The sequence below is a fragment of the Peromyscus eremicus genome, chromosome 2, assembly GCF_949786415.1.
Source record: "Peromyscus eremicus chromosome 2, PerEre_H2_v1, whole genome shotgun sequence".
In the NCBI taxonomy this organism is placed as follows: domain Eukaryota; kingdom Metazoa; phylum Chordata; class Mammalia; order Rodentia; family Cricetidae; genus Peromyscus; species Peromyscus eremicus.
The window spans coordinates 64,010,526-64,037,463 of NC_081417.1; the positions used below are offsets into that span (position 1 = coordinate 64,010,526).

Here is a 26,938-nt window from a genome sequence, read left to right on the forward strand (position 1 = left end):
GCAATAAGATCAATAATTAATAAGTGGGACCTTAGGAAACTGAAAAGCTTCTGTACAGCAAAGGATGCTGTCATTTGGACAGAGAAACAGCCTAGGGAATAGGAAAAGATCTTTGCCAGCTATACATCTGATAGAAAGGTAATATCCAAAATATATAAAGAACTCAAACAAAAGAAAACAAAAACCCTGGGCATCAAGAAAGCAACCCAATTAAAAATGGAGTACAGAGCCGGGCGGTGGTGGTGCACGCCTTTAATCCCAGCACTCGGGAGGCAGAGCCAGGCGGATCTCTGTGAGTTCGAGGCCATCCTGGGCTACCAAGTGAGTTCCAGGAAAGGCGCAAAGCTACACAGAGAAACCCTGTCTCGAAAAACCAAAAAAAAAAAAAAAAAAAAAAAAAAAAAAAAAAAAAAAAAAATGGAGTACAGAACTTAATAGAGTTCTCAAGAGATGAAACACAAATGGCATCTTTAATTTCTCTAAAATCAAATATTTGACATCCTTAGTCATTGGTGAAATGCAAATCAAAATTAGTTTAAGATTCCATCTAACACCAGTAAGAACGGCAAAGGTCAACAAAACAAAAACCCATGCTGGTGAGGATGTGGAGTAAAGGAACACTCATCCATTGATGGTGCAAGTGCAAACTTGTCCAGTCACGGTGGAAATCAGTGTGATGGTGCCTGAGGAAAGTGGAACTAGGTCTGCCTCAAGACCCAGCCATGCTGCTCTTGGGCATATATGCAGAGGACTCTGTGTCCTGCTACTACGGAGAAACGTGCTCAACCATGTTCATTACTGCTTTATTCATAACGAACAGAAATTGGAAACAGCCTTGATGCCCACCAACAGATTAATGAATCAGGAAAATGTGGTACATTTACACAATAGTATTCAGTTGTTAAAAAAATGAAATCATGAAATTTTCATGCAAATAGATAGAACTAGAAAAAATCATCCTGAGTGAGGTAATGCAGATTCCAAAAGCCAAAGATGGTATTGTGATCGTTTGAATAAGAATGGTCCCCATAGGCTCTATATTTACATGTTTAGTTCCCAGTTGATGAACTGTTTGGGAATGATCAGAAAGTGCGGCCTTGTTGGAGGAAGTGTATAACTAACTGGGGGTTGGCTTTGAGGTTTCAAAAGCCCATGCCAGGCCTTCTCTCTCTCTCTCTCTCTCTCTCTCTCTCTCTCTCTCTCTCTCTCTCTCTCTCCTCTCCCTCCTCTCTCTCTTTCTCTCCTCTCTCCCCTCTTTCTCTCCCTCTCCCCTCTCTCTCCTCTTCTTCCTTCTTCCTCTTCTTCTTCTTCTTCTTCTTCTCTCTCTCTCTCTCTCTCTCTCTCTCCCCTCTCTCTCCTCTCTCTCACTGTCTGATGTCTGTAGATCAAGGTATAAAGCTCTCAGCTACTGCTCCAGTACTAGACCTGTCTGTTCCCTGCCATGATAATAATGGGCTAACCTTCTGAAGCAAGCCCCCACTTAAATACCTTGGTCATGGTGTCTCTTCACAGGAATAGAATAGTAACTAAAACAGGTATGTATTCTTTTATATGTGGATGTTAGCTTTTAAGCTTTTGATAGGTGTGTTACTATATGAATAACCACAGAGGTTAAGTATATAGTAAGGAACTAGAGGGGAGGGAAGAATCACCCAAGGAGGGGAAAATAGAATATGTAGAGAGAAACAGGAGGGAGAAGAATGGAACAGAATTAAATGGAGGTGCGGGGAAGAAAGGAGGAGTAATGGAGGAAATACAGGGAAGGACAGCTAACACTAAGGCCATTTGAGGGGGTTGTATGGAAACCTACTACAGTAGAAGCTTCTTAAAATAGTACTCATTGTGCTAGAAGGTACTCCACACCCTACCAGAGAAGAAAGGTAAACACCAACCCAGCTACAAAGCCTTCAGTCTACAATGGTGGCCTGCCTGCACCAGATATTGGTACAATAGCGGCACAGCTGGGTTTGGAGTAACCAACCACTAACTGATTAGATTTAGGGCCCACTCCATGAGGTGCAACCCATGCTTGACACTGTTTAGATGGCCAAGAACCAGAGACTGGATAGGCCCTGGATCTGACCAGGTAGGCCATGGACCTAGGGGAAAACCAAATACTATTGGTCGGCTAAAGTAACAGCAATAAAATGTGCCCTAAGACTATCCTGCTGTACCCATACATCAGTGTCTCACTCAGCCATCATCAGAGAGGCTTTTTCCTGCCATGGATGCTAACTAATACAGAGACCCCTAGCTGGACAATGTGCAGAGAGTGAGAGACCTTAGAATATTCAGTCCTAATTGGAATGTCTCCATCAAATTCCTCCCCTCAGGGCTCAGGGAACTCTGAGGAAGAGGAGGTACAAAGATTCTAAGAGCCGGAGGAGATGGATGATACCACGGCAAGTGTCTTCCAGACACAACAGGATTGATGCAAACAAACTCACAAAGTCTGTGGCAGTGTACATAGGGTCTGCATAGATCCAACCAGATGGGGGCCCAGCACTGAGATGGGGAAATAGGCATGAGCTTTCCTCCCCAACAAAGAAACTATCTCCAACTCACCCCGCTTGCAAAGGAAAAATTCGTTTCTCCAAGGGAGTCTCACTGGGGATACATCCACACTTAAGGCCCCATGCCCAGCAGTAGTTAGCCAACACAAAACACACTCAAAGGTACCTCTGGAGATTTTTTTTTTTGTTTCATATTACTTTGTTTGGGCTTTTCTCTAAAAAACAAACAACAACAACAACAAAAACCCCTTACTGGTTTTTTCCTTGTATATTAAGGTTTCCAATTTTGAATTTTTATGGATTGTGTGTGTGTGTGTGTGTGTACATTTCTTGTGTTCTTTCTTAGTTTCTTTAGTTGTTGTTGTTGTTAGTCCGTTCATCTTGTTTTAGCCTTGTTTGTTTGTTTTTATTTTCCTGTTTGTTTTCTGAAGAGAGTGGGAAAGAAGCGGAGTTTGAAAGGTGGGGAGGACCGGGGAGAAAGAGAGTGAAAAGGAGGGAGGGGAACCGATATCGGAATATATTATATGAAAATCACTTTATTTTTGATTAAAAACTAAATTAACATATAAAGATGTAAAAAAAAAAAAAACACGCTGCAGACTTACCTACAGGGAAAACTCATGGAGGCATTTTCAGGACCCCCAAACAACTCTAGCTCATGTCATGTTGTAAAACTAGCCAGCACAGCAACCAGCTCTCCTGGGACCCTTTCTCGGTAGTCCCTGCTGGTTTTCACAGCGAGGCTCCAAAGGTGAATGAGGGAAATACTTCATATGTCAGTACCTTTTTTTGGTTTGTTTGTTCTGTTGTGTTTTGTTTTTAGACATCATCTACCCTGGCGTTTGTCTTTGCTATGTAGACCAAGCTGGCCTCAAACTCACGGGTTCCTCCTCGTCTTAGTAAGGGTTTCTATTGCTGAGATGAAACACCATGACCAAAAGGCAAGTTGGGGAGGAAAGAAATTATGTGGCTTACACTTCCATATTGTTGTTCATCACTAAAGGAAGTCAGGACAGGAATTCAAACAGGGCAGGATCTGGTGCAGAGGCCATGGAAGGGTGCTGCTTACTGGCTTATTCAGCCTAATTTCTTGTAGAACCCCCACCACCAGCCCAGGGATGGCTCCACGCACAGTGGGCTGGGCCCTCCTCCACCAATCACTAGTTAAGAAGACGCCTTACAAGCTGGATCTCCTGGAAGCGTGTTCTCAGTTTGTGGCTCTCTCCCTTAGATGCCTGCAGTTTGTGTCAGGTTGACAAGAAAGTAGCCAGCACACTTCTGCTTCTGCCTCCAGGTGCTCTCATCACAGACGGGAATTAACTTTAATTTTTTGGGGGGCGGGGGCGGGGTATTGAGACAGGGTTTCTCTGTGTAGCGTTGGCACCTTTTCTGGAACTCACTCTGCAGCCCAGGCTGGCCTCGAACTCACAGAGATCCGCCTGGCTCTGCCTCCCGAGTGCTGGGATTAAAGGTGTGCGCCACCACTGCCTGGCTAAGTTTTTGTTTTTACATTTATCTTGTGTGTACTGTTGTGAGTGTGCAGGTGTGCATATATGATGATGCTGTGGCAGCCAGCTCAGGTCATCAGGCCTGGCAACCAACACCTTCACCCGCCGAGCCATCTTGCCAGCTTTCTTCTCAATTTCTTGCATTCCATACTTAAAATGGCTTTAGAAGGCTTGGGGATGTAGTTGAGTGGTAGAGGGCTTACCTAACAAGGGTGAAGCCTTCTGTCCCCATTCGGTTAAAACAACAGAGAGACGTGTTTTATGTAGTTACTTTGTAAGAAAACAAAACATCCAAGATGTGTGTTTTAAAACACACAGGGCTGGCAAGGGGGCACACTGGGGAAAGGTGCTTGCCACCAAGCCTTGAGCTCCATCCAAGGAACCCACATGGTAGAACTGCCTCCCAACAAGCCGGCCTTTGATCTACACACATTTTAAGTAACTATAATCAAAACAAACCAAAACACACATTTGTGGGAGGTTTTGTTGTTTCTTTTTAAAAATTTATTAATTTTTATTTTATGTGCATTGGTATTTTGCCTGAATATATGTCTGTGTGAGGGTGTGGGAACTCCTGGAACTGGAGTAACAGTTTAGAGCTGCCATGTGGGTCATGGGAATTGAACCTAGGTGCCCTGGAGGAGCAGCCGGTGCTCTTAACCACTAAGCCATCTCTCCAGCCCTTGTTTCTTTTTTAGGGTAGTGACAGAAAAGAGAAACATACTTCTCTCGACCTATGTACCCATAAAATTTTCAATAATCGAGGAGGGAGGCACTACAGAATTCTTTTCCCTGCTTTCCAAGCGAGGACACCGAGGTTCAGGAAGACCAAGCGGGTGCGCACATCACCGCGGCTCCCACACACCCTCCGGAGACCCGGTCACTCCCGCTCCTGAAGTTCTTTCTGCAAGTCCCAGCTTTTTGATCAGGTGGCACTTCCGCTCGCTCCTCCCTCCGCTCCCAGTCACGAGTTGTCTTCAGGGCTCCGCCCCCTCGCCAGCTGATTGGGCAGCTCTTGTCTTCTGATTGGCTGTTCCTTTTGAGGTTCGCCAACCCAACCGGATATAGAAACAGGGCTTCCGCTCCCACCTTCTCCCTCCTCTCGCTCGTCCTCCTGTAGCAGCCGCTAGCACAGTGTCCGCTGCCGGGCGCGGTGTCGGCGGGGCGGTCGGTTGGCGTCGGCTTCGGTGTCGCTGCGGTTGAGTTGGGCCGTCATGGCTGAGCTGGATCCATTCGGCGCTCCCGCCGGTGCTCCCGGTGGCCCCGCGCTGGGGAACGGGGTGGCGGGCGCCGGCGAGGAAGACCCGGCCGCGGCCTTCTTGGCGCAGCAGGAGAGTGAGATTGCGGGCATCGAGAACGACGAGGCCTTCGCCATCCTGGACGGCGGCGCCCCCGGGCCGCAGGCGCACGGCGAGCCGCCGGGGGGTCCGGGTGAGAGGGTGGCGGCGTTCGGGCGGGACGACTTGCGGGCACTCTCGGGCCGGGGCGGGTCTGTGCGCTTCCGCGGGACCCGGGTTCCCGGCTGAAGCTGGAGATTACAGAGGAACGCAAAGAGGAAGCGAGACCCCGTGTGGGTCATGCACAGACCTCCGCTGCTGCAAGGCTGCGGGCGTCGGAGTGCCTGAGTGCAGCTGGGCCCGGGCGGAGGGAGCGCAGATGCAGAGACTGTCAGGATCCGGGCCCGTTCAGTCCAACTTCACTAAGCACTGGGTGCGCTTGAAGCCTGGTCTCGGAAGCCACCGCATTGGCGCAGTTTGGCCGGACTCACAGACATGTCTGAGTCCACTCAGAAAGAACGGCTTATTGGGGAAAAGTAAGACTAATACAGTTTTTGAGACACACATGGGAACAAAAATGGCAACGTAGTTTAGCAGTTAAGACATACAAAATGTTGGGTCGTGGGGAGGAAGAGAGGAAAATAGGGAGCTCAGAAAAGACAGTCTGGCCGTGGAGAAAGAAACTGGCCTAGAAGTGTAGGTGTGACATTGCTGAGTGTGTGGAGGCTAGGACTCCCGGTGCTTTTCTTTGGAACAGCTCTGGAAGGAAGTATAGATTCAGGAAAAGCCTGGGTTAGTCCAGAACAACCAAAGAGGAAAAAAAGATGAATGTAAAGTGCAATGTGGGCCTTTCCGCAGCAGAACTCGAGCAGAAGGGGCTCGGGTAGATTGACAGTTTGGCCTTTGAATGCTGTAATTTGTGTGATGCTTAGGATTGTGGTGTGGGAGCAAAGATGGAGTGGAAAAGACCCATTTGTTAGTATAAGGAAGTAGGAAACTCGCTAGAAAATGGCACAATGGCTTTTCATTAAAAAAAAAAAAAAAAAAAAAAAAGCAGTTTGGCCTTGGGAGCATGCACTCAGGTGTTTGGGAGGGTGGTGCCAGAGGTTCATCACCAGCTTGAGTAACAGATCGAACCCTCACTCAAAAAAATGCAATTTAAAAAGAAAATGGCCTTCCCTGAGCAAGTAGGAATATCTACACTGGCGCGAACAAACAGCATTGAGACAGTGAGTGTGGCAGACTTAGACTTTGGTGCACCAGATGGTGCTTTTTGTGTAATTGAGGCACAGAAATCTCAAATTACCATCCTAAGCAAGCAGAATATTTTGGGACAGAGGTGCTCCTAGTTTGCAGCCTCTGTTTTGTTTGTGTGTGTGTGTGTGTGTGTGTGTGTGTTTTCCTTAAAAACAAAACACAGGACACTGCTATCTCCTAGACAAGGCAGCCCCAGCAGGAACTGGGAACATGTGCTGTGCCCAGGTCTGCTGATTTTAAGTGGCAGGGGCTGTTTTCTTTGGGTGGTCTTTTGCGTTTGCCTGAGAACGTTTAAATTTTGCCTTTTGTCCCCATAACTTCCTTTCCTCGTTTAATAGGAAACTGAATTGTAGAGAGAGATGTGACTTGGTTAAAAGGCTGAGCCTCAAGTTTACCCTGTCTTAGATTGTACTTCACTCTGTTGCAGATGTTTTAGCGTGGTGTGCTTGGGAGGAAGAAAAGCTTTGTGGGTGTTTTGGGCAGGCAAGAATTGGGAGGGGTAGGAGCCCTAGTTGGAAGACTGTAGTGATTCTACGGACAGTGGTGTTCAGTGTCAACACGTTTGGATCACTTAGCCGCTGACCTATAGTAGACGTTTAACAAATAAATGGGCAAAAAGAGCCCTGTAGAGAGCACGCAGCTTTTGGGGGTAGGCAGTTTGGGAAATAAAAGGGGAGACTAGAGCCACACCATCGGGCCTTTTGTGCAGCAAAGGGAAGGAAAGGGGTGATTGCTGACTTAGTTCCTGGGAAAGACATTTTTATGAACTAAGCATTTAATGACTTAATGCCAGATCCTGACAGTGTGTTGAGGTTGGTGGTAATGCAGTTTCAGCACTTCCTCTTGGGATTAGAGAACTTTCAGACGCAGTTGTGGTTGGGGTTTGGGGCTGTCCTATGCTGCTGGAGTGTGAACTTAGGTAGGTTCTGTAATTACTATCACTGCCCAGCCTGCTTTCTTTTCTAGCAAAGGTGCATGATGTGTACTGCGTGATGTTTCAGGATTCTGTTAATATATAAAGTGCTTACTGGTGTGTAGAAAGTGATCAATGAAGTCTCATGGGAGAAGGAAGAAGAGGAGTTACTAGGCTCAGAGGCTTTGGATATACTGAATAAATTGAGAGAGTAGGCAGGAGCTCTGTGAGACCTGAACTTGCTCCCTCTGTGGGGAAATTCCTGCAGGAGATGAGCACAGGTGAAAGAGAAGGCTGGGTCGAGGTGTAAGTTTAGAAGGAGAGGTAGCTGGGGGAGGCGGCAGATGGGCAGGACAGTGGAGGCAGCCCAAGGCCAGGTACTGGCAAGTCTTGGTGGTGGGACCCGGCAGGAGAGGAATGCAGAAGGGACGAGGAACTAGAGTACTGCCTTCCTGACAAGTCCATTCTCGGAGGAGAGAGATGAATTTTATTGGTAGAAGTGGAAGAGTAAAGAGAATGTTGCGTTCAGTATTTAAATATACTGTACATTTACTGCATATATACATATTTACTAATGCCTCTGGACCATGGAGTAACTGCCAGCTAAGATGAAGTGTGGACATACTTCAGATGAGAACTGATTACTGTGCAAGTTAAGCAGTATCCTAAGGTAGCAAGCTATTCACTGGCTCAACTAGGAGTCACCCCTAGGTCTGCTTTATTTCATACACTGATGAATGTAAGTTCAAGGTGTTTTGCTCTATGGAAACTTCACTGTGGCCCTTGGTGTTTTCTTTTTCTTTTTTGCAGGAGTGGTTGTTTGAGACAGGGTCTCTCTCTAGCCTGGGCTGTCCTGGAACTTGCTCTGTAGACCAGGCTGGCTGAACTCAAACCCACCTGCCTCTGCCTCCCAAGTCCTGAAATAAAAGGCATGTGCTGTTCCTGGCTCGGCCCTTGTTTCTTTTGGGACTTCTTAAGGTACCTGAGAAAGTTTTCTTCTGGATCTTTGGAGTTGGTGTAGCTGTCTTAAATCAAGGGCTCTGCATATAATTTCTGTTGTTTTGTAGCAATAGATTGTCCTTTGACTTGGGCCATTTGATTCATGTAAGAATGTTAGACCAGAACTGGAGAGATGGCTCAGTGGTTAAGATCACTGGCTGCTCTTCCAAAGGCTCTGGATTCAGTTCCTAGCATCTATCTACATGGTAACTCCAGTTCATGGGGATCAGATTCCCTCTTCTGGCCTTCTGGGCATTGCACACCTGGTCCACAGACACATACAGGCAAAACACCCATAGGCATAAAATAAGTCTTTAAAAAAGAATGTCAGAAGAATAATGTATCTAATAAAGAGCTCAAAGCATGTGCCAGAGGGTCGGGGTGAATCCTCAGACTTAAAGGACAGGACGCAAGTAGTTGATGAGGTATGGGGTGTGCATTGCTCTGGTTTTATGTATGGAGTAATGGCCCTGGGCTGGAGTCTATTAACTGGACACTGTGTTAGCTGTAATATATAACCATACTGAAGGACTGGCCAGGCTAGCCACTGGAAGCTCTAGGATTTAAAACTATCTCGTTCTTCTACCTTATACAAAAATAAATTCCAGGTGAATTAGAGAGACATTTTTAAAGTACCAGAAGAGGGCCAGAGAGATGGCTTAGTGGGTAAAAGGCCTCTGCTGTCAAACCTGATGGCTTAAATAAAGTATGGTCATTTTTTTTTTTTAAGTACCAGAAGAAAGATACTATTGTGGGATAGCCTGCAGCATAAAAGCCCATGCAGAAATCACAAAGGAAGAGTTGGAAACATTTACATACAAATTAAGCTGTAGTTCTAAGTATTAAATGTCATAAGCCAAATTGAAAAACGAAGTGGGGTGTTGGTAGAGTGCTTGCCGAGTGTGCGTGAAGCCCTGGGTTCAATTCCCACTAGCATAGAAACTGAGTGTGGTGGCTCATATCTGTATTCCCAACACTTGGGGGGTGGAAGCCGAGTATTAGAAGTTTAAGGTCATTCTCAACAACATAATGTTTGAGGCTAGCCTGAGCTACAGTGCAAGCCTGTGTTAATTTTTTTTTTTTTTAAACTTAAAAAAGCTCCACAGAGGGGCTGGAGAGATGGCTCAGAGGTTAAGAGCACTGGCTGCTCTTCCAGAGGTCCTGAGTTCAATTCCCAGCAACCACATGGTGGCTCACAACCATCTGTAATGAGATCTGGTGCCCTCTTCTGGCCTGCAGTCATACATGCTGTGTACATAATAAATAAATAAATCTTAAAAAAAAAAAAAAAAAAAAAAAAAAAGCTCCACAGAAACAAAATGGGGGCTTGGGCTTGGGCTCAGCTGGTAAAGTGCTTCTTGTACAAGCATGAGAACTTAAGTTCAGATCCCAAGTCCTCATGTAAGACCTGGCTGCTGTGCTGCATGCCTGTAATCCCAGAGCCGGGAGGAGCCAGGCAGACCAGCCAGCAGACCCTGTCTCCAAAAATAAGGCTGCAGAGCAGTTGGGGAAGATAGCCCACAAGAACCTCTGACCTCCACATGCATGCACACTGCCCAGGTACACATAGGAGCCTGGGGAGGGAGGTGGACTAAATGGCGAAAATATTTGCAATATAATAGGATCACTAATAAAGAAAATACAGAGACCAGAAGACAGTAAAAGTAGGCAAATCTCAGTAGAGGGACAAAAGAGAAGTGTCAGCTATGTTATTACATCACAGGGAATAAGGACCTTCCCAGTACGTCATACCCTGTGTCCCAGCATTTCTGCCACAAAGAATTTATCAGAGGGGTGGTTGGCTATGCCAGCCAAATACTTTTATTCACTGTTTAGTAAACTTCGTTAAAATTGAGGATGTATACCACCTACCTTTTAGTTTCTTCTTGTATGGGTTCAAACTCATTTGGGATTTGCCCAGGTTGGCCTCATAACCTTTGATCCTCCAGCCTCAGCCTCTGAGTGCTGGTACTAAGGCTACAGGCATGTTCACCATGCACAGTTCAATACACACACACACTCTTACACTCACGCGTGTGTGTAACTCAGAGGAAAGCTTGCAGGAATCTTGTTTTCTCCTACAATTTTGATCACAGGGATTGGACTCAGGGTGTCAGGCAATTTTTAAAAAATATATGTGTATGAGTGTTTTGCCTGAGTATATGTTCCTGCACCACTAGGGTGCTGGTACCATGGACGCCAGAAGGAGGGTGTTAGACCCTTTGGAACTGGAGTTCCAGATGGTTGGAAGCTGCCATGTGGGTGCTGGGAACCAAACCTGGGTCCTTCAGTGGAGCGGCCAGTGCTCTACCTCGCAGCCATACCCTCCCCCTTCATACCCTTCCTGACCAAACTGTTTTCCAATCGATTCCTGGGCCTCACCGAGGCATGCATGCTAGGCATGCTGTCTGCCACTGAGCTATCCTGTATCCCTAGGATCACTTCTTCAAAGCTGTTAGTAACTCATAGTCTCTACAGCACACAATACTATAGTCTGCTATATAATCCTTAATCCTTTGGCCCTGCATTTAGTTGCCCTGATTGACAGGCTGAAACCTTATGTCTTGCAGATGCTGTTGATGGAGTGATGAACGGTGAATATTACCAGGTACAGAGTATTCTAACTATATTAAACGAGAGTAAAGTAGAGTGCAATTCATGTGATTTGAATTGACTGACCTAAAAAGAGAGCCCACTGCTGGTACATTATCTACCAAAGTGGAAAGTGGCATTGATAGGAAGAGCGAAAAGAAAAGAAAAGAAAAGAAAATATTCTCACTATGTTGCCCTGGCTAGCCTGTAACTTGCTGTGTAGACCAGGCTGCTTCTGCTCCTGGGTGCTGGGATTCAAAGTCTGAGCCACCACACTTGGCTTTCATTTTGCTTTTCTAAGACAGGGTCATATTATGTAGCCCATGTTGGCTTTGAACTCATGGCATTCCTCCTGCCTCAGTTTCCCAAGTATTTTGATTACAGGCGTAAGCCACTGTGCTCAACTGAGAGCACTGTTTTAAAGATTATCGAATTTCAGTGTCTTTTTTCCTTCAAGAACTGATCCTTCGTGATGATGATGATGGCCAGTTTACACACTGTGCCACGTACCATGTCAGACACTGTAGAAGTCACTAGTGCTTTATTGTTTTTGTCTTTGTCTGAGACAAACAGAACTAGTGTGTGGCCCTGGCTGTCCTGGAATTCACTAGGTAGACCAGGCTAGGCCACCTCACCTCCCAGAACTGTGAGTGCTGGGATTCAGCACCAAGCCTGGCAGACACTAGAGCTCTAGTTCTCTTGTTGTCTTCGAGTCTGATAAGGTTAAGCTGGCCGCATGGTGTAATCCTCAGATCAGTTGGCAGCTCTGAGGTTTACTCAGCTTGTTAGTGCCTCTCAGTCTTACCCCCCAGAGAAGTGTCCTTGTGCCCTCTGGCTCACGGTTACCACCTTCTGTTCCTTTCCTGGGTTGACTGTGGTTGTGCATTTTCTTTTGGATTCTTTCTTAGAATTTACTGTTTGGTTAGATGGTATTGAATGAGTTTCCTACATGATAAAATAGCATTCGAAGTCTTTGGCTCTAGACTTGGCCTTGCTGTGCACTTTTTTGGAGATAACACATAATCTCTCTGTCAAGTGGATGAACAAGCTGATAAGGGTTTCCTGATATGTCCCTTACTCACACAATCTCAGTTTTCCTGTCACCCACTCGTGTCCCGCTTACTAACAGATACAACTACCCTGCCTCCGTCGTGAGAGTGCAAGGATTCACCACAGTAATGCTCGAAGCTCTGGTGGCTTGTGAGGGTCTCCTGTTGCTTTGAGCAACCGTTTAACGTCTTATGACAGCTAGCTGTGCTGTGTGGCTTGAGGCTCTAACTTTTATGAGGAACACTCAGGAAGGCATTTGGGTGCTGATGCGTATATTGTTGTTCTGTGTAGGAGAGCAATGGTCCAACAGACAGTTATGCAGCCATTTCAGAAGTGGATCGATTGCAGTCAGAGCCTGAAAGTATCCGTAAATGGAGAGAAGAGCAGACGGAGCGCTTGGAGGCCCTTGGTAAGGAATCTGTTTTCCTTTGGGTGTCTGTTTTCAGTGCAGTGGTTGACCTGGGCTCTGCTTTTATCCCATTTAAGCTTAGATTAGCCATAATGTCCTTGTCTGGTCTTTGGGGAGTTGTGTGTGTCAGCCTAAGGTCACAAGGCCACCGACGTGGCTGTGCTTCATCATAGGCTGTTAACATGAGAACACAGCAGTAGGAAGTCAGCTCCCCAGGCAAAGCCCCGTACTCGAAGTGAAAGGCTAAGTTAGGATTTGATCTTCCTGTGTGGACACTTGGTTCAGCTCTTTCTCATTCTGTTAGCATCTGAAGGGAAACAGTGTTACCTCAAGCTGAGTGCTGTGTACAGGCTTTATGGAGACCTGAGGTGATGTCCTGTGAGTGACATTCACAGTTCGTTCATCATTGAAAGATAATCAAATGTTAGGAAGTGTGGTGGTAACTTGCCATGGCTGCGATGACACAGTGTAAATCAGTGTAAAGGAGGAAGGTTTAATTTGGCTCACAGTTCAGAAGCAGGCCACTGGCTCTACTACTGTCAAGTCTGGTAAGACAGAAACGTCATGATGGGGCGGACAGAGGAAATCTTTACCTCATGGCAGCTAGGAAACAGCCCGGGAGGCCAAGGACAACAGAGACCTTTAAAGACTGCACAGCCACCACTTCAGGCGTTAGCTTTCACTTTTAACACCACCTCCCGGTGGTCCATTCAGTTGTGAATCCATCATGGATAGATCCAATCGTTAGGTTAGATCTCTTGTGGTCCAGTCACTTTCCAACAAATAGTGCCATGAGCCTTTTTTTTTTTAAGGTTCGCAATTGAATTTATGTGTATGAATGTTTTGGCTGCATGTGTGTCTGTGTTCCACCTGTGTGTCTGGTGCTCGATGTGTAGACCAGGCTAGCCTGGAACTCAGAGATCTTGCTTGCCTCTGCCTACTGAGTGCTGAGATTAAAGGCCACGCTCAGCTCTTAGATGATTTTCATTGTAGGTAGGTAGGTGTGTGTGTGTGTGTGTGTGTGTGTGTGTGTGTGTGTGTGTGTGTACTTCATTTATTTTTAGATTTGTTTATTGTATTTTGTGTGCATAGTGGTTTGCTTACATGTGTGTATATGCCATATGTGTGTCTGATGCCTTCAGAATTGGGATGGATGGGTGTGAGCCACCACATGGGTGCTATGAACCTAACATGGGTCTGCTGTAAGAGCAAGTGCTCTTAACTATTGAGATATCTCTCCAGTCCTGTGTGTATGCTTTTTTTTTGTGGGTGGTGGGGCGGGGGTGGTTTGAGACAGGGTTTCTCTGTGTAGCCCTGGCTGTCCTGGAACTTACTCTGTAGACCAGGCTGGCCTTGAACTCACAGAGATCTGCCTGCCTCTGCCTCCTGAGTGCTGGGATTAAAGGCGTGCGCCACCACCTCCACCTCTGTGTGTATGCTTTATAGAGCTATTTGCACATACTCCTTTTGTTTTGACTGATCTACTCTATCATACAGACTAACTTTTTTACTTTATAAGTCTAGAAATATTGCATTCTTCATGTGCCCACACTAGTAGTAGGTTTCTCCCAGAACACTGACCTAGTGAAAACATGACTTCTTATTTTTCAGATGGGGTAATTGACACCTGGAAATAGGAAAGAACTTGACCCAAATAACCTAACCAGTTAATGCCAGATCTTTTATCCCCAGCGCAGTTTCACAGATTTTAAAACAAAGAGTGGCCCTGAATAGCAGTACCTGACTATCCTTTATTCAGTGGAAGTACTTGGTATCTACACTGTTGGCCAGTTTGGTCCTTGTTTCTAATAAAGTGGGTGCTGTGTATACGGCAACACACAATACAGTAGCCTAGCCGCGGACCACATGTGGGTATTGAGGTGCTTGTGACTGGAATTCAGAAGCTCCGTTCTAGTAAGCTTACCTCCAGGGCAGTGTGTGGCTGGAGGCTCCTGTGTTGGGAAGTGCAGCTGGAGGGGGTGAAAACAGGCTGCCAGGTGTCTTAGCAGCCATGGTCTCTGCTGCTTGGGTTTTGTGTCTGGACTGGAGGCTTGGAGGCAGAGTCTGTCTTCACAGACAGAATGTGTTGGTGGTAGGAAATTTCTTTTTTAAAAAAATTATCAAGTTTGTATGTTGAACTATTCGAAGAGTTTTCTTAATTCAACTTAAGAGGTCTTCCCCCACCTCCACCACAGAGCCTCACAGGGCAGCCGTGCTTGGCCTGACATTTGTTGTATAAACCAGCCTGGCTCTAAATTATCCTCCTGAGTGCTGAGGTCACAGGTGTGCATTGCCACTCCAGCTCAAGGTGGCTTCCTGGGAGAAGTCAAACATTTGGCCTTGTATCCAGTCAGATTGTCCCCAGATCAGGGGTTTCTGCAGTTTCACCCCCTGTCTCTGCAAGAGCTGTTAAAATAGAGGACCGACGATGGCCACCGTGGAGCTGGTGGCTGTGTTCTCAGATAATCTTCCTGAAAGGAGCAGTGAGGGTGGCTGGGGACAAAGGTGCCAGTCAGTGTGCCTTGCTCTCCAAGGAGACTCCTTCCTTTCTGTCCCAACTCATTCTTTACATCTCTGTCCCACCCGTCTACACGCTAAGGACTCTGAGTCACTTCCAGTAGTACATCCTAATCTGTGAAGTCCAGAAGACAAGTGTCCTTTTATAGATGGTCACAGTTTTTACTTCAGTTAGACTAACCCTTCTTAGAAAAATGTCCAAATAGTCTCATCCCAACATTTAATTTTACATATATGCTGGCTGTGTGATACACACCTGTAATCCTAGCGCTGGAGAGACAGACAAGTTTAAGGCCAGTCTGAGCTGTATAGCAAGTTACTGTCCATTTTGGGCTACCTAATGAGACTCTGAAAAGAGAAAGACAGCCTTTTTTAAAAAAGACAGAGTCTCTCTTTTATGTATCTCTTGTATCTCTGGCTGTCCTGGAATTTGCTTTGTAGGCCAGGCTGGCCTCAAACTTACAGAGATCTGCCTGCCTCTGCTTCCTAAGTGCTCGGATTAAAGTTTTGTACCACCATGCCCAATCCTAACAAAAAATAAATGTTTTTATTCATTTTACATACCATACCAACCACAGATCCCCTCTCATCCTTCCTCCTGCTCCTCTTCCTCCCCCCATAGCCCCACACCATCCCTCATTCCTTCCTCCAAAAGTGTAAGTTCTCCTGTGGAGGGGACAGCAAAGCCTGGTACATTCAGTTGAGGCAGGACCCAGCCCCTCCCCCTTGCCTCAAGGGTGAGCAACCATAGGCAATGGGATCCAGAAAGCCAGCTCATGCACCAGGGATAGGTCCTGATCACATGGCCAGCTGCACAACTGTCTCTGTGTGTAGAGGGTCTAGGCCGGTCCCATGCAGGTTCCACCACTGTCGGTCTAAAGTTCGTGAGTTCCTTTTGAGCTTGGTTCAGTTTTCTCCGTAGATTTCCCTATCATGATCTTGATGCCCCTTGTTCATAGAATCTTTCTTCCATCTCTTCGACTGGACTCCTGGAGCTCAGCCTAGTGCTTGGCGGTGGATCTCTGCATCTGCTTCCATCATTTACTGGATGAAGGTTCTATGATGACATTTAGGGTATTCACCAGTCTGATTACCAGGGTAGGCCAGTTCAGGCACCCTCACCACTTTGCTAGTAGTCTAAGCTGGGGTCATCCTTGTGGATTCCTGGGAATTTGCCTAGCACCAGGTTTCTCCCTATTCCCATGATGTCTTCCTCTATCAAGGTATCTCTTTCATTGCTCTCCCACATGAAAATAATTTTAATGATCATTAGAATACATAGAAAGGATATACTCTAATCCAAGAGCACTTAAATTTTTCTTTGTAAATTTTCCTTATATGTGTGTGTGTGTGTGGTGAGTGCACACACTTGCGATGATGTGCATGTGGAGGTCACAGGGTAGCTTCAAGGAGTTGGCTCTTCCTTCCTCTGTGAGGATCCAGAGATTGAACTTGGGTCAACAGGCTTGCACAGCGAGTGCTTTTACCCACTGAGCCACCTTGCCAGCCCAAAAAGGGCTTTTGGGGAGTAATTCAACTTTGCATCTAGGTTTGGTAGTAGTTTTTCAGTTCCTTGAAGCTCACATGGCTTCATCAACTTCCAGAAACTGATAGCAGTATAGTTCATCCTCTGTTCTATGTATGCCATGGACAGACCATCAGAAGATCTCTGGCTGTGTGTGTGTGTGTGTGTGTGTGTGTGTGTGTGTGTGTGTCTCTTTAGTGGAAGCTCCAACTAAATGAGTCTCCCGCAAATGCTAGGCCATCTTCTGAGGAGTTAACAGCCAAATGAAGACCTGATCATTGAAACTTGGGGATGACAGCCAGATGCAGCCTTGTGCTGATTGTTACTGCATTTCTTACAAGGGTCATAAAAATGCCAGGGAATGCTTTCTTTTTCTTCAGATCATTACTTGGTGCCTCCCTGTTTTCTACTCTCCTTCTCCAAGATACTGACTACAGCTTGGGCTCTTGCTCTGGACTTTGAGAGCTCTCTGGATTACGGTAGCCTTGATGGTCACATCATGTGATTATTTCCAGGCTTGCATAATGAAGTAAGTCAAGTGCGAGCTTTTGAGCAGACTAGGTCTTTGCTCTGCCCCCTGGCTGTAGCAAGTGCACTCAGCTTTCCGAGGTGATTTTTTTGTTTTTATTTTGTTTTTGTTTTCCCCTCACTGCTGAAAATGGACCTAGAATTTATGTTCTTGGAAGTATTGTACAGATTGAGAGGCATGTACAACCTGCTGGAGAGGATGTCCCTAAGAACGTGTGTGACTGTTAGAGTGAGTTCAAGTGCTGAGTGCACCACTGGCTGTGATAATACTTTTCTCTCACCTTGTGACAGATGGTCATCAACTAAACATTTTAGGAAAACCACATTTAATCTTAAGGAAATTTCACATCGGAACTGGAAGGATGGCTCAGTGGTTAAGAGTACTTGTGTTCAGTTCCCAGCACCTACATGGTAGCTCATAATTGCCTGTAACTCCATCTCCACAGGTTCTCATGCCTTCTGGCCTCTGGGTACCTGCATTCTCACACGCACACACATACACATGAACAAAACTAAAAAACTTAGAGAAAAGAAATTTCCTGTTTGAGAATCCAGGCTAGCAAACCTGCATGTGTGGCTCTTCTCACTGTAGTGTAATTGTTAATAGTGACCCTGTGTCCCGTGTCCCGTCCCGTCCCACCCCCCCCCCACCCCCCACGCACACAGTTCCTCCATTCCTGCTTTCTTTCACAGCTGGCTCTGTTACAAACTAACCGGGCCCTGAGCTGGAGGAGGTATTTTGTGGTTCTCTCTGAATCTCGAGTCATTTCTACCTCTGCTGATTTTCCTGTTAGTTTCCTGCCTCATGCAAATGTTTCCACCATGTTTATAGTTAGGAGAGTAAATTTGTGTTTTATAAAAACATGACTGATTACTGTGGGTTTGCAAGAAGAGCAGAAGATACTGTTCAGTTGGGAGAGTGTTTGCCCAGCATGCAGAGTGCTGAGGCTAGTCCCCAGCACAGCACAAAATTGGGCACAGTTGTACATGTCTATAGTCTAGACATTCCACTCAGGAGAACCAGAAGTTCAGGGTCCCCCTGGGGAGGTGGAATCAGGAGAACCAGAAGTTCATGGTCCCCCTGGGCTATATGAAATGCTGGCTCAAAAAGAAAAACATTGTATGTATGCCTGTGCTGGTGCGTGTGTGAAGTACTTGTAGTGAGTGGCCAGTGGAATTGGAATTACAGGTGGTTGTGAGCCACCGTGTGATATGGGTGCTGGAAATGGAACCTGGTCCCCTGGAAGAGCAGAGCAGAGCAGAGCCATCTCTCTATCATTTCCCCAGAATAGATGTACACATACATTCCCATACTTAGGTAATTCCCATACTTAGGTAAATTCAGTAGGACCAAAATATTACATGTTGAAATGAACTTAATTAAGTGTTTCTTTCCCTCAGTTGTATTCTTTTCTCTCCTTTAAAAGATGCCAATTCTCGAAAGCAAGAAGCAGAGTGGAAAGAGAAAGCAATAAAAGAGCTGGAAGAATGGTATGCGAGACAGGATGAGCAGCTACAGAAAACAAAAGCAAACAACAGGTCAGTCCACTGGGCTTCTCGGAGACTGAATCTGGTCCATTTGCCAGCACACAGTCTAGGTTCTTGGCTGTGCCTGCCTTCATATGAAAGAAAGGCTTTGGCCGATTTGGAAGAAACGGCTAGAAACAGAGGCTGCAAGTCTCCTGGGTCTTAGGAGCATAATTCAGCCTGAATTGAGTGTGGCTCTTAAACTGGGCTTAGTTTCATCAGCTATAATGGTGTGATCCGGGGAAGTAGCGCTGGAGAACTCTGAGATGAGAGGTCAGTTGCAGAGTCTCATTACTTTGGAGACAATTACAGACTAACTTCTGCTGCATTCCCTAAATGTAGCCCTGCCCTCCTAAAGAGGCTTCGTGAGGGTCCTTAGCATGGGCATGCTCTGTAATTAGGTACTTCAGGATGTTCCAACATGGACTACAGAATTAAGGGTTCCCTGGCTACTTACTACCTGTGCTTAAGGACTTGAGTTGGTTTCCTAAAAATGGTGTTTTCAGAATACAGTTTTCACTTCCTGAAAGTTAATAGTGTAGGGAGAAAACACTCCTTTTCCTGTTATTACCAAGCAGTAGCTGTGGTATGTACTCATTTCTTAGGAGCCCTTCCTTGGAATATCTTCCTTCCTGGAGGTAGCCTAGGGAGATACTTGAAGTATAGCTCCCTGCAGGCAAGGCAGATTAGCTTACTTTCTGCTGGATTCAGAGCCAGCCACCTTTACTGAATAGGAGACATGTCACTCATTTTATTGTTTAAAAAAACAGAAACAAAACCCAAGGCAGATTAGGCTAGGGCCTGAAGTTGGTTTCTATGGGTTGGGTCTGGTGCTGCTTTTTGGGCAGCTCTTAGATGGAAATCTGTCAGAAAAACGTAGCTAACCCCGTCACCAGCCATCTGATGTCGCTGTGAGGCAGCTGTGGCAGACAGGATAGATGGGCTCTTTCACGGCAGGCCTTTAAAACCCTTTGAGGCCAGGCCCAGGCCTCCTAACCTCGTCATTTCTCTGGGGGCTACACTCCAGAACAGTGCCTTCAGGTTCCAGGCGAAGTTCTGGGTCAAGGAGGGTGGAAACTACCGTCTGGTCAGGTTTAGTCGCCAGGGCGAGAGCTGCCACCCAGCTGCTCTGCGCTTCTGCTGTGCTGGGGGAAGTGCCCACAGTGCCAGGCCTCGCTGTTCTCTGCCTCCTGGAGATGATTTCCCTCTAGGTTCAGGTCTGGATCTGTAGTAGAGAAGACTGCTGTGCTGTGGTGACATTCCCCAGGAGACGCTGCCGCAGAGGCTGATCTGCTCTGAAGTACTTGGGCCCAATGCACTGACTCTTCCTGCACCAGGTCCTCACGCTTCAGCACCTTGACGAATAGATTTTCAGACTTAATGATGAATATATTGGGAACAGAACTGTCTTTGCCTACTCCCTTTATCTAAAGGAATACTCCATGTCTGTTGTAGGTACTTAACCTTAGAGGTTGGGGTTCTGAGCTTGTAACCAGACTGTAGTACTTTACTTTTCTTGGAATTGTAGACTATTGAATTGCCTGATCCTCTCAAGTTCCAGAGAAAAGATTTCTCATGAAGTGTTAACATAACACTGTTACAAACCAGCTCCCATGCCTTGTAAAACCTGCTCACAGGCTTGCATAAAGCGGGAGGTATGCTCGCCAGCCATCCCCACAGTCCTAGGACAAAAGATTGGTTTTTCCTTCTTTAGTCCAGTAGTTTTGTTTTGTTTGATTTGATTTTTTATTGAGATGGTCTCTTTATGTAGTCTGGGCTGTCCTGGAGCTCACCATAGTGAGCTGGTGGCCGGCCTCCAACTCACAGAGATCCGCCTGCTTCTGCCTCTGGCGTGCGGGGATTGCCACCTCCGGGCTTCCAGTCATTCTTCAGAGGGCCAGAGGGTGGTGGTTAGGTGTTGCAGATCATTTGAAGGGCTAGGAATGGAGCTCAGTGGTAGGGAGAGAGAGCACTGGCTAACATACACAAGGCCCCATGTTCAGACCGCAGCACCACAGAGTGAAGGAAGGGCGGAGATCAAGCCCTTTGTGGTGCCACACTGCCACAATCCCATACTCGGAAGGCTGAGACAGAAATGAATGTTTGAGGCTAGCCTGGGATGCACAGACCTTGTCTCAAAAAAACACCTCACCAAGACATTGGGCCAGTCCAGGCCCAGTCCTGCAGACTGGGGTATGGAGGTGTCAGCAGACAGGAGGGTCTGTTCCCATGTCGACGGTACTGTGTTGTCAGTGCCAAATTGCACGTCCCTTTATCCGAGTCATTCAGTAGTCGGAACAGCGCTAGTCCCCTGCAGTTCATTCGTGGAGGACAACCCTACAACTCCCCTCCTAGGCAAGAAGGGAAGCATCCTCCAGGTTAGAGGTCTCTTACTTTGGGCCTTCCAGTTCTACTATAGCCTGAAAACATTTGAGGAACCTAATTATTTTTAGCAGTGGTAGACTTCTTTTTCCCATGTCCACTGTGGAGCTATTTATAGAATGAAGTTCTGAATTGTTATTTTAGGCCCATGGAGCTTGTCCTGTGGTCAGGCATTCCTCTGCCCCTTTCCCAGGCTTCCCTGAGCTCTGACAGTTGCTGATTCCAGATCCGCCTTAAGCTGGGAGAAAAACAAACCAGTGGGGTGCCTGTGTGTGCTCTGTATAGTTGTTTGTCCTTCAGAGGCCCTGCCTGTCAGTGACCAGCCCTTTAGTTTTGGGGCTAGTTGCAAAAAGGCAGAGCCAGACATAGAAGCCTGTGTTGTCAAGTGATGCCTTGGAGCATTAAAGCTTTATTCTCCTCCAGTTGGAGTGAGGCAGAGTTGAGATGGATTAGGCTAAGCCCTCGTGTAAACTAAAAGGATTAGTGTACAGGCTGCCTGCCCTGTGCCTCTTACTTACTCACAGCAGCCGGATCCCTGCTGAGTCACTGAGTCATAGCCAGCCCGCTCCTTCTGCTTTCTTTAGATTTCCACAAATACCTTCTGTGTAGAGAAGTAGCAAAGAGTAAAAAAGGTATGTGTGCATTTTAAAAGTAAACTGAACCCCACTGAAGGTGTAGTTAGTCAATAGTGATCGCATCGGATCTGTGAGGCCCTGAGCTTGGTCCACAGTGGATGTGATGGAGCATACTCATAATCCCAGCATTCCTAGGATTGGGGATGCGGAGGCAGGAGGATCAGAATTTCAAGGTCATCTTCATCTACTTATCAAGTTTAAGTCCAACCTGGGCTACCTGAAACCCGGTATCAAAATGAACTGAACTAAAAATGTAAGATACTAGAATTTACCTTCAGATAAATGTGTGCTTCAGTTAATGAGTGAGCATGGTTGTCCTTGAAAAATGACCCAGCCAGTTACTGCTGCCTCACTCTTGGGAAGCCAAGGCAGGGAGATTGCAAGTGAGTTCTTGGCTAGCCAGGGCTACAGTGTGAGACCCTGTCTCAAGAAACCAGGCATTTCCAGTGTTTCATCCTAAAACAAACTGGCAGAGGCTGAGACTTGTGTTATTTGCACTATGCCTTCTGGACACCTTGTCTCCCCGGTTAGTCCAGATTCTGTCATTTGATACACTTCCACCTGGGCATACGTATTAAGACTTGGTGAAGTTCGGGGATTTAAGCTACACTTTGTCAAAGCCAGCCGAGACTGACATAGGTGTTTAGAAACTGCCCTGGTTTCCTGAGCAGAACAGAAGCCTGGGGCCAGAGTCCACACTGGCTTCCACCTCACTAGACCAGCCGCTTTGATCTCTAAGACTGACCGTTTGCAACAGCCACAGGCAGTTTATTCCACCAAGCGAGTGTTGGGAAGCAGTGACTGGGACCAAGATTGGGGATTAAATCTTTGGGACTGCTCATCTGTTGCTTGGCAGTATTCATACCCAATGGCACTTACTGAGGCTGGCAGAAAGGCAGCTTGCCATCCTGAGCTTGGAAACGACTTTAATCTACAGTAAGTAAAATATATGTGCTACAAGCCACACTGTTACTGCTGTAGCTGGCCAGGTCTTCATCTCTGAGCTGCAGTCACCCTTACCCTGGAGTAGGGCGAGAACACTGACGGAATCGGTGGTAATGGTTGAGGTGTGTGCCAACACATGGAACCATAATTTGCTGGTAAGGCCCAAAACTGAAGCTGGAGCGCTCTCTTGTGGAGAGCCCATGAAGGCCAGCTTCCAAGATGCCTCTGCCCTGGAGTGTCCACCGCTGGAAGCCCCCCTGGGGTTAGAATGGAGCCTTGGGAGCAGCAACCCAGGGCGCTGTCACACCTCTATTGTGGATTTTAGATGTTTCTGCTTCTCAATGTTTTCTCTTTTTTCCTGCCTGCTTGCCTGCCTTTTGGACTTCTTGCTGTCTAGGGTGGCAGATGAAGCTTTCTACAAACAACCCTTCGCTGACGTGATTGGTTATGTGTATGTTGCAAAACTAATTCATTTTCTTGTTTTGATTCTTTTTGTTTAGAGTTAATGCTCCTTTTTGTCACAAGTTGCTTTGCTTTTTAAAGTATTTCACATTGGCTCTGTGGGGCTGCTTGACAGTTGATAAGCTAGATATGACCATTGCTAATCTTGCAGAATTATCACTCCACACATTCCCTGGTGACCATTTGCATACTTGGGATCCTGGAGGGAAGCAAGCTTTCAAAACGTGGTCCTTCGTGAGCTGTCTGGGAAGGGTCTGGGGCTTGGATGGCTCTGACCTCTTGTGGTTGCCGCCACTGGTACTGTTCCAGGCCCTGTTGCCTGCCTGTCTGCCTAAGATGGGAAGGCGGGTCTCCCACATGGAGAGGTGATGACCAAAGATGTTAGGAGCCCATGGACAGCAGCTCCATATCGGGGAGTTTGGGACAGAGAGGGGGTGCTCTGCCGTGTCAGTTCTTGGTCCTTAAAGAATATGAGGTGAGTGTTGCTCACTCAGGCAAAGTGGGTGTCTGTCACTGGTTTCCTCTGGCCTTAGGTAGCAGAAATTGCTCATTTAGTGGTTACCTTCTGGTACCCTGCCTCCTACCCTAGCACAGATGCCCCTGCTGTGAGGTCAAGATAGTCAAAAGTGTCCAATAAGAACTTCTTCATTTTTCCCCCCAGAAAACTGTCTTTCCCGGAAAAGCTTTTTTTGTTTTTAATAGGGATCCTTGTTAATGAAAACAGTATTGCTGAGGACTTGGGAATAGTCCTCACTGATTTCCTTTTTACAGCAGAATTAGGGATAAAAACAGCATCCACTTGTGAAGGTGGGTGGTAGCCGGAGAACCTCGTAAGGCCCATGACCCTGAGATGGCCACCTCGTTAGAAGACAGAACGGGATGAGTTTGCAGGGAGACTTGTGAAATGCTGGACTTACAGGTGGTGTTTGATCTGACTTTACACTCTGGAGTAGAAATGGAGACTGGAAAGGTTGAGTCTGGGTTTGCTGGACAGCAGGGTGGCCCAGCAAAGCCAGCTGCACGTTCCCAGGCATAGGTAGAGCGGCAAGGGCATGTCTAGCTTACTGACCATCTGCATTGAGCTCATTCTCATTTTCTATATCTGACTTAAAGTTTCTCCTTGTTTCTTTTCTTCTCTTCACCTTTAAGCACAAACATAAACCATCCTTGCTACAGCCTAGAACAGTTAAGTAAACCTTTCTCACTGCCCTAACTGTGTGTGCCATGAAGTCGCAGTGTTGTCGTGGCTCTGGGCTTCAGCAGTGTTGCCACGGTCATCCCTGGGATGGTCCACCCTGTCCCCACAGACCAGTCATCTCCATTGCTTTTGCTTTGCCCGTGATGCTTGTTGGAGTAGACGACATACATGTGTCTTCCCACTTCTCCCACTGTCCTTTGGGCGTGTGCTCCTGCCAGGCAGGCCCCACTGTGGGTGGGCTGATCGTGATGTGAAAGAATGTTGGAGTGGTATCCTGCCAAAAAGCAGCTCATGTTGGCTCTCCTGCCAGGGAACTCCCTGAGTGGCACCAGGCACCTGGCTGGAGAGAAAATGGCAGACTTTTGGCTGAACTGGTGAACGTCCTAACAAACCCCTTCCAGAATGGCTTTAGTCTCTAGTGCCTGCTTAGCATGGGAGCTTGGTCTTGAATGCCTTTTGCTCTGCCCTGTTTCTCTCCAGCCTTAGGAGTAAGTTTCAGGCTCTTGGGCAATGACTCAAGGGCTTTTTAGAAGTCTCACTTTCCTTGAACCTCAGTGTAGCGCAGCACAAGCTACTCTGCAAGCCCCTGATCAGCCTGCTGCTTTGCTCTTGTGCAGAAGAGCAGTGCATGGGTGGCCAAGGACGTGCTTTCTCGGGCTCTGATGAGGCAAAGACAGCCATAGGGACGGACTGAGCCCTGAACCAAACACCTGTATTCCACCATTTCATACAGCAGCCTGGCTACCTGTACTGAGGAGAGCTGGCCACGTGTCTGTCTGCCCCTGCTTCTGACCTGAGCCAGGGGCTGGTACACCCATGCCCCTGAGTCAAAAGACACAATCACTTATTTTGTAGTGAGTTGTAGCAAGGCAGCCACCAGATTGCTCAAAGGTTTTTTACGTTAAACCAACATACTTTGTTATTGCTTCCAGGGCAGCAGAAGAAGCCTTTGTAAACGACATCGATGAGTCATCCCCGGGCACTGAATGGGAGCGGGTGGCCCGCCTGTGTGACTTTAACCCCAAGTCCAGCAAACAGGCCAAAGATGTCTCTCGCATGCGCTCAGTCCTCATCTCCCTGAAGCAGGCCCCCCTGGTGCATTGAAGAGCTACCCTGTGGAAACACTACGTCTGCAATATCTTAATCCTACTCAGTGAGGCTGTTCACGTAATTGGATTAATTATGTTGAGTTCTTTTGGACCAAACCTTTGTCTTTAGAGTTGATCATTGTTTGTGATTGCATGTTTCCTTCAACTGTGTTCTCCCTGGCATTCAGAGAAGAGAGGGGAGGAGGAGGAGGAGGAGGAGGAGGAGGAGGAGGAGGAGGAGGAGGAGGAGGAGGAGGAGGGGAGGGATGCTCCCGACAGTAGCCTCAACCCATGCTTTTGTGCATTATTCTGAGAATAAATTTCTGTTTCAAACATTAGACATGAAGCATCTTTATTGATCTTGAAATGGTGCTGCAGCGTGGGGGCAGGCTTAAAGAGGTGAGAGTGATTCTCAAGTACTTCTGGGGCTGAGAAGGCACAGCCATTGAGCATCCAACCCTCCTTAAACTATGGTAACTCCAAATTTCTGGTGTTTGGGGGGTAGAATGGGCGTACTGGAGAATGAACCTAGGGACTTAGGTGTACTAGGTAAGCATGCTACCACAGCCCCATCAACACCCCTTTTTTACTTTTTGAGGTGGGGTCCAATTTAAGAACGTTTAAAGGCCCCTCCATAATGCCTTACTCCTCTCCCCTGGATTCCCATGACCCTAGAACAGCTTGGTTTGGGTACCGTCTACATGCCATTGTTGACCCTAGAACAGCTTGGTTTGGGTACCGTCTACATGCCATTGTCTGGGTTTCTTGAAGGCAGTGTGACAGTTCTCATCTGAAATTGTCCAGATGAGAAACTAGAGGACAGAAGTGATGGCGTGTGAGTCCGAAGGCTAGATTGTAAAGGGCAACACAGCTTATGGCTACAAATTTTCTACCTGGTAACCCTGGGCCACTATGTGAAAAGCTCTACTGCTGTGGAGCCAACGTGCAGCAAGGAAACCCAAGTTCACCTGGAGACCACCCAGGAGACCCCTTAAGGAAGAACAGTGCTTTGTCTCAGCTCTAGCTACTAACTACAAGTGCAGGACTTTGGGGCCAGACCTGCTGAGCAAAGCCCTTCCCAACCGCTGATCCACTGACACCACAGATGGGGTTACTGCTGCTTGGAACCCTTTGCGTCTGTCTTTGGTTACACAGCATTTATAATTCTTATTTAACCACATGTAGCTTCATAAGAGGAGGAAATGAGCGAACAGGCTGGCCACGAGGCACAGGCCTTTCATCCCAGGACTTGGGAAGCAGAGGAAGGTTGATCTCCTGAGTTCGAGGCCAACCTGGTCTACATAGTGAGTTACAGGCCCACCAAGGCTGCACAATGAGACCCTGCCTTAAAAAAGAAAAAAAAAAGAAAAATAGTAGTAGTAGTAGTAATTGGTCCAGGGTGATTCGGTGTGTGTTCAACATTTAGTTTTGAGCTTCCTTCTTGGGACTACCTTTTCTCTGTCAAATACTGAACGCTAGTTTAATAATGCTTTCTACTAATAGCGTCCCTCCCCCTTGGTTAAGAAAGCAGTGGTACCTGATACCATAAACTATTATGTGATGTTAAAAGGTAAGCAAGGCAACAAATATACTCTCCTGGGAAAGTTACTCAG

At 46.9% G+C, this 26,938-nt stretch overlaps 1 protein-coding gene across 2 annotated transcripts in view; it reads left to right on the top strand.

Moving 5' to 3' along the window:
• The window catches only part of Clta (clathrin light chain A), a 37,486-nt gene extending 11,946 nt beyond the window's left edge, over positions 1 to 25,540 (top strand). Inside the window, exons 1-5 of one of the 2 annotated variants that reach the window (XM_059254238.1) lie at positions 5,117 to 5,452; positions 11,038 to 11,075; positions 12,401 to 12,518; positions 18,516 to 18,627; positions 25,170 to 25,540. In XM_059254238.1, coding sequence (XP_059110221.1) covers positions 5,236 to 5,452; positions 11,038 to 11,075; positions 12,401 to 12,518; positions 18,516 to 18,627; positions 25,170 to 25,341 — 657 coding nt within the window. In that variant the 5' untranslated portion in view covers positions 5,117 to 5,235 and the 3' untranslated portion in view covers positions 25,342 to 25,540. Of the gene's footprint in view, positions 1 to 5,116; positions 5,453 to 11,037; positions 11,076 to 12,400; positions 12,519 to 18,515; positions 18,628 to 25,169 lie in introns of those variants that run through there. The other variant, XM_059254239.1, reaches the window with a different exon arrangement.
• The last annotated feature ends 1,398 nt before the right edge of the window (positions 25,541 to 26,938 follow it).